Here is a 7271-nt window from a genome sequence, read left to right as displayed (position 1 = left end):
GGGTGTGTGTGGGTTCTGTGTGTGTTACCACATAAGCTCGCAATCACAATGTGTGTGTGTGTGTGTGTGTGTATGTGTAACCAACATCGCTACTTGCTCTCCAGTCTGCTACTCTCACGGCGCCATCTCCCCTATTCTAGCGCTGCCAAGCTTGAGTGTGTGTACCTGTTTAAATCTTAACTAATAAGACATAATTGAATTTTTACATACAAAAGACAGCTGGCCAAGGAACAATGAACTGATATGTACAAAAATAACTCACTATCAGAATTCTTTAGGAACAATGATTGTAAGGAAGAGGTCCTCTTTCAGTAGGGTTGGTAGTAAAAAAACTTCCCCGTTCCTCATTGGGTATTTCATCACAGTAATGTTGATTGCCAAAGAAAAGAAAACCCTCCAAGATAAGATAGAGTCCTTACCTGCATCCATCCAAACAAGACAACAATTCCGTTAGCCTTGGATGTGTTTTATAGGTATCAATGGACTACATCAGTTGTTATCCATGTCCATCTTATAGGTTTTAATTACTTTAAACAAGCAAGTTTATTCATTAGATTTGGTATGTTTAGCAGTCTTTCATATCACTTTATATTCTATGGTGAAGTCCATCAGAAGTAAAACTACGAGCCATAGCTTAGTAGCCATGTATAAAAGCAACCATATACTTACCTTAAAGATCAGTAGAACCCATGGTACAAAAAGGTATTTCTTTAGACAAAGAGATGTGAAATCCGACTTCTTTATGTCAACCAAAGGTCACAGATGAGGGTGGTGACAACCTTTATGTTTAAAACCAATAAGACAACCATGTAACCGGTCAAGAGAGTAGTAAGACCCCCTCTCTTTTTTGAAACCTCTTTTTTTTTGGCAAAAGCTTGGGAGCTATACCCAAGCCAAAATAAACCAGGCCATATACTTACCTGTATTTCCATCAGTCATTAGCAGTTTTCAAGAACAGTAATGTCCGGCCCTACCAACCATAGCTTTTTTCCAAAGCCAAAAAAAATGTGTGAGCTGTTGTATACTTACCTTCACAAAATGCCAGGCTATCACGGACTGTTAGTGTCCGGCTTGATATGAGCTTCCAATTGTGATAAGCCTCAGTGATAACTAGCTAATCATAGAAAAAACCATTTTCGAAAGCTGCCAGTCAATTAGATGCCTCTACCTCCTTAGAGAGAGAAAAAAACAACCAGTTATAACAGCGATTAAAACCAGTCATAAAGCAGTTTATTTCCGCCAAAGTCAGAGCCAAGTGGCCCTTTGGTCATAACCCTTATGTTGCCACCATTTATACAGTCGGGGCACAGTATCAGTCCCCATTTTTGTATACACATCCAACTGTAGCATTTGTTAGGAACGGCCATCAAGCCAACCATCATGTTCACAACCATATACATACATACACATACTGCCATATATGCACAAGAAGCTTTATGCGGAGATGAAGCCCTTTATACCTCCCTGAGGCTACCCTTATTGCAAAACAACCACCGACCAACGTTTTCTATGCACAAGAGACCCAAGGTCAGCCATGATGTCAAGGCTTTAGCAAAATAACCAGTCAAGCTCATGAACCTGCAACAATTTACAAGAATCGACATATCCTTCAGTATACTACAGAGGCGACCTATTCAGTCCGAGGTCAGGGGACGCTTTTATACAAGGCGAGGGTGCAGTATTCCTAGGTTTACCATATCAAGCTTTGTAAGAGATCATCAAAAGAAAATAACATTTGTAGACGGTCTGCAAGAAAAACCCGATGCTTTGTATGCACAAGCAGTCCCAAGGCTCAAAAAAAACATCACAGTACAATAGTCGAAATTATGCAACGGCTACTTTCTGAGACGATTATATGCAGGAAAAAGAATCCATTATTTTGCTCAAGTGCTTTAGGCAAAGCAAGAAGTACACAGTGTAAAGCTCAAACGACTTCATTCCTTTCTTACTATGCAAGGTATTGCAACACTACTTGAACAAAGTCCTAAGCATAGTAAGGTACATGTGTTACTTGAGCTGCGAGCTCCATGTTGGCAAGATCAGATAGTAGCCAGAAAAAAAGAAAGAAATACCTACTCCAAAGCTAAGTGAGGGGCAAGGTGCGGCCTCACCTTATTTATAGAGGTTGAGCTTCATTTCCTGAGCGTGATCGGTGAGAGAGGCAAGCCACCCTCCTGTTAAGCGTCTTCAAGTGATGCACAGAAACTTTGCAAGGGGAGATCTCAGCCCAGGATGTGCAGGCCGCCTCATGAGAGCTCAATCTTTTTACGCACGTTTAATTTTAGGAGAGTTTTTTTAATGCAAGGGCCTAGTCCCACCGGCCATGAGTGGCATGTTATGAGTCAGTGTCCCATGAGTGCTTCAGAAGGGGGGGGGGGGGGGGGGGGGGGGGGGGGGGGGGGGGGTGGAATATATAGAAGGAGGGTGAAAATAATGCATTTATTAATACCATTGTGTGTGTGTGTGTGTGTGTGTGTGTGTGTGTGTGTGTGTGTGTGTGTGTGTGTGTGTGTGTGTGTGTGTGTGTGTGTGTGTGTGTGTGTGTGTGTGTAACCAATGCACCACACAAGGATTCCGAGCCTTCAAATCTGTTGCTTACGGTGCTCTCTGCAAGCCTTGCAACTGCTCGCCAATTTCCCCTAGCGTAGTGCTTGCTGGTCGTCGATTTCCCCCCTGCATTGCTGCAGAGTTCCCAAAAAGAAATTTGCCCGATTCGATCCAAGCTCTACTTCACCCGGTATAGGCTGCCCCTAATACTTTCCCCAGCTTGCTGAGACCCGCCATTTCTCAATTCGATGCCTCAACCTGAAGCTCCAATCCCAAGCTCGGTTCTGCTGCAAGCCTATGCGATTCCTTCTCTGTGTGTTGTCGAACGCCTATTTGTTGTTCCCATTGTGTGCTCTTGGACATTATCTGCCCTGAGTAGCTACTGTGACCACCCCGAAGATACTGTGCGGGCCTAGATTCTATGTTGAATTGGGTTGTGAGCAACAGTGCTAGAGCTGTGCGCTCAAGATCGTTCCCGTCTATTGTTGCTCCTCTTTCTTGTTGGAATCACATCCCTTGAGTCTTCCATTTCTCACCAAATGATTGCCCTCAACATTGAATATGTTGCTTTGAATGCTCAATCCGGTAGAGCTCCCTCTCAAGGTTGAGCTCAACCCTGCAAGCTCGATCTCCTCTCTAGATTTCCCCGATCTACAATCTCCACCGCACTGCTGTATCCACCTTAGCTCTGATACCAATTGATAGGCGCTGCTGCGGAGTGTGCAAGAGAGGGATGCATGCAAGAGAAAGGGGAAGAGAATTGGGGAATAAGGAGAAGCTGCAGAGGGAGTTGGGTTAGTGGAGAGGAAAGTGAGAGAGTAAGTCAACTCTCTCACTTTCTCTCCCTATATTGATTAAGGAAAGAAATATGAGTAACGGTGGTTTCCCACGGCCACATCCCAACACTAAAGTTTCCCTTCAATTATGAAGGACACAATTTTGCGCTATACGTCATTCAAAGGGCTGGCCATCCAATTGCCCTTCAAGAACCAAATCTAAGCTTGGAGACCTAGGTAGGTTTTGCCATTTGGTCTCAAGACTCCCAACCTCCATGTTCGAAGCTCCAATTGGTAGCATTTATGATTGAACACTTCGAGTGTAACTTGTCCATTGGCCCTTGGGATTTTTCCATGGCCGTCTATGGTGTGAACACCTAAGAATGCACAATGCACACTTGGGAGTCAAGACCTAGGGTCTAAATTTGTTTTTTTTTTTTTCTGGGCAAAACTCAGAATTGTGAGTGAATTATATTGATCGTCTCAAAAATTACAAGAACTTGCCATGCTCGTGCGGAGCCATGACACCATCCAAAGACCAAACTTACATCAACTATCTGGGGAGTCAGGACCTAGGGTCTAAATTCTATTATCGTTTCTTCATAATGACAACTCGAAATTAAGTTTGCAATACCTTGGGATTGTACGGCCTTTCTCTAATTTGAAGTGCGCTCTCTTGAGCACTTCCCAATCGATTCTTGACTGTTAACCTGCACGCTTCCGTTCTAGTGCCCAGAGGTCGAGCTTTGGGGAGAATTTATTTTTTCTAACAATGTCATTTGACATTTGAATATGAGCCAAGTGACGTATTTTGAATACCTCTCTAATAGAACGTTCAATCAAGAAAAAGTAACTAGAGCACTTTTGGCAAAGCTAAGATTGTCAATTTTTAGCTTTTGCATGACCGGGTAATGCACAATCTCAAAAACAAACAGGGCATCAAGGAAATCATGTACTTATTGTGTAGCTTTCATAGACCTTAATCGTCAAGAATTGAAATGGTTTAATTTAGCTCTGAGTTTTGTTGAATAGATTAGATTTTGGTAGAAATTTCAACATGTGTATTTGTTTAATCTTACCGAGCAAGGCTAAGAAAATGTTGTTTTTTGAAGCAGTTGTTTAAGACTTAAGAGCTTTAGAAGACCGATCCTTCCGTGTCGCATTTTGCTCAGTAATATTTGTGAAGAGAGAGAGAGAGAGAGAGAGAGATCCTATGAGCAACAGACCAGCTCCAAGTGAAAGATTGTAGAGCACAGTCATAGTAACTTTCTTTAGATATAATAACTATTACAATAGTTTCAATTTGCCACATAGTCATATAGCTTGACCAAGTGTGTCATCTTGATCTATCCATTTATACAAAATTGTAATTCATGTCTCTTTTTACAATCAGAAGGGTAGGCGCACACACACTAATAATTGACTTTAGGATTTCAAAAGCTCCAAGTAAAAGATTGAGGAGCAAACATTGTTGCTTTCTTTTCTATATAATTATGTATAGTTTCAATTTGCCACACGGTCATATGGCTTGAATGGGTGTGTCATCTTCTTGAGCTATAGATTCTTATCAAAACATAATTCATGTCTCTTTTACAGTACAAACGGCAACAAACTATACGTTTTAAAAAGCGCCAAGTGATATGATTTGGTATTCAAGATGCTTTTACATTGCACTGGTATTGAATAAACGTTTTTATCCTCTTTCAAGTTAATTCAAGGCAGTGGTTAATTCAAGGCAGTGGCAAAACTCCCCTCCACCTCTCCACGGCTCCTCACCTAACATTACTCTCTTTCTCTTCCCATGATTTTCCTCTCTTTTCTCTCCTCTCTCTCTCTCTCTCTCTCTCTCTCTCGCAATCTACATTCTCCATCCAGCCGCTTGTCGTAAGTGCCTTCTCCCCCACACTGCCCATAGGACCATCTCTGTGTGTGCACAAATCCACCATCCCCCCCCCCCCCCCCAAAATCTCCTCACGCCTAGCCTTCACTGCCCTGTCGGGATAAATTTTGAACGCTTAGTTCTATGTGGCACAATTGAATACCCTTCGATTCCTCTAAATAAAAATCTTTGAAGGGTGCTCACTAGTGCCACGTAAGCACTAGAGCTTGAAAACTATCATCGTCCCTGCCCTGTTTGCTGCTTTATCCATGTCGTGTTGCACCGCTCACCTGACGAGTCTTCGATCGACCTCGTCACTATATATCACAGATATATGGTCCATAGGGGATCTAGAGCCCAAATTTGGGGGACGAGGTAGCTTTAATCTCAGTCGTCCGATCATGTAGTGAACTAGGGTGAACTAGGGGCGGGTAAACCAGGGTGTGATCATGTACCATGCCAACATGAGCAGCGACACGCTAGCATGTTGGTAGGGCATTCGTGTGGCAACCGAGAGGTCTTGGGTTTTACCCACAACCCATGAGGCGAGTAAACTCGGGGTGAACTCGAAGCGCCATTTTTGCCCCGAATTCACCCTAAGTTTAGCCTTAGTTCACCCCCAGTTCACCACCCGATTGGACGGCTCGGATCAAAGCCGCTTTGCACCCCCAAATTTGGGCCTTAGATCCCCCTTCATTGACCTCTTGTACGATAGTGACGACGCTTGACGCCTTCCCCACATCTGACACCCCTCGGCCCTCACTCCAAGCAAAATCCATCCTTAGTGCCACATGGGACAACCAAATACCCTCCGATTCTTCTGATAAAGGTTTTTGAAGGGTGCTCGCTAGTGAAAAAAATTTGAAGGGTGCTCACCAGTGCCACGTAGACATTAGCTCTTGAAATCTATCATCGCCCCCAACCGTGATGTAAATGCTTTAAGTTAAAAGGGAATGTTTTTGGCCAGGTCTGATGTCAAAGCCCCCGAAAAGATCAACTGTGCAATCCTAGTACCCGTCGACGGCCGTCGTTGATTACCATACCATACTTTTTCTTTCCTATTATCAAAATAGCATTTTCTTTGAGTTGACGTAATTGATTACATGAATTGAGCACATGAAACAAGACCGTCACTAACTTGCCAACGGCGGCTCTGCTAGAGAGAGAGAGAGAGAGAGATTTTATTATCGTCCTCGGAGGTCAAATATGACCTATGGGAAGAAAGAGGGGGAGAGAGGGGGGGAGAGAGAGAGTTGTAGCAGCATATCTTGCTCTCGTCTCTGCTCGAGTCGTCGGCAAATTAGCTTTTTTTCACGCAAGAAATTTTTTTATTACAAGCATGGCAGCATCTTAAAATAGCTTCAAAAGGCCTAAAAATTGTGTACAACATTTCATAGGCGCCATTTGGAGAGTAAAGAATTAGAAGAAAAGAAGAGAGGAAGGGATTGATCAAATAGATACATTGAGTGTCAAATTATCCGATTTAACAGCTCGATTGCATTCCGAAATAAGGCTTGGCGCCAGGCTATGTCACCTTCGCTCAGTCATTTGGAATCCCTACCAATCAAGTTAACCCCCATTGCACATAGCTTTCAGGAAAGGAAAGCGTTAACTAGAGCTAGCCTTTACGTACCACAAGAAGTTTTGGACAAAGTCTCACAGCTTCTGTTCGAGAGGCACCGCATACCTAGCTAGGTATGCGGTGCCTCCCTCACAGAAGCTCATGATGTTATGCATTGTATGGAAAACACTAACACTCCATTTTCCTACATGAGAAAAAGTATAAATCTTCTCGTGGGTGTCCTATTGAAATGGTGAGCTCACACTTATAAGTGCTTCACATTAGGTTACTCTCCTTTAGGGTTCATGACCGTGACTTTAACTCTTTGTAAAACCGCGTCTTAGAACTCTAAGAGTGCAACAAATCTCTCCACAAAAAGATCGCATCTTGGGCACTCTATATTTTCCCACATTAACCATGATACTCAACTCTCTGCTTCCCTTAGATATGCCACACCATAGCACTAAGCATGAGATGCCAATGACCCTACCGACAATGAGCCCTATGT

General features: G+C 43.1%; 1 protein-coding gene across 1 annotated transcript in view; it reads right to left on the bottom strand.

Moving 5' to 3' along the window:
* Positions 1-262: 262 nt before the first annotated feature.
* The window catches only part of LOC147460893 (mitogen-activated protein kinase 15-like), a 58475-nt gene continuing 51466 nt past the window's right edge, over positions 263-7271 (bottom strand). Inside the window, exon 11 of the mRNA XM_086508597.1 lies at positions 263-419. Coding sequence (XP_086364723.1) covers positions 265-419 — 155 coding nt within the window. The 3' untranslated portion in view covers positions 263-264. The remainder of the gene's footprint in view (positions 420-7271) is intronic.

This window comes from Adiantum capillus-veneris, chromosome 3 (assembly GCF_014529385.1).
Source record: "Adiantum capillus-veneris isolate H3 chromosome 3, ASM1452938v2, whole genome shotgun sequence".
NCBI lineage: Eukaryota > Viridiplantae > Streptophyta > Polypodiopsida > Polypodiales > Pteridaceae > Adiantum > Adiantum capillus-veneris.
This window is presented reverse-complemented; position numbering and strand designations above follow the sequence as displayed.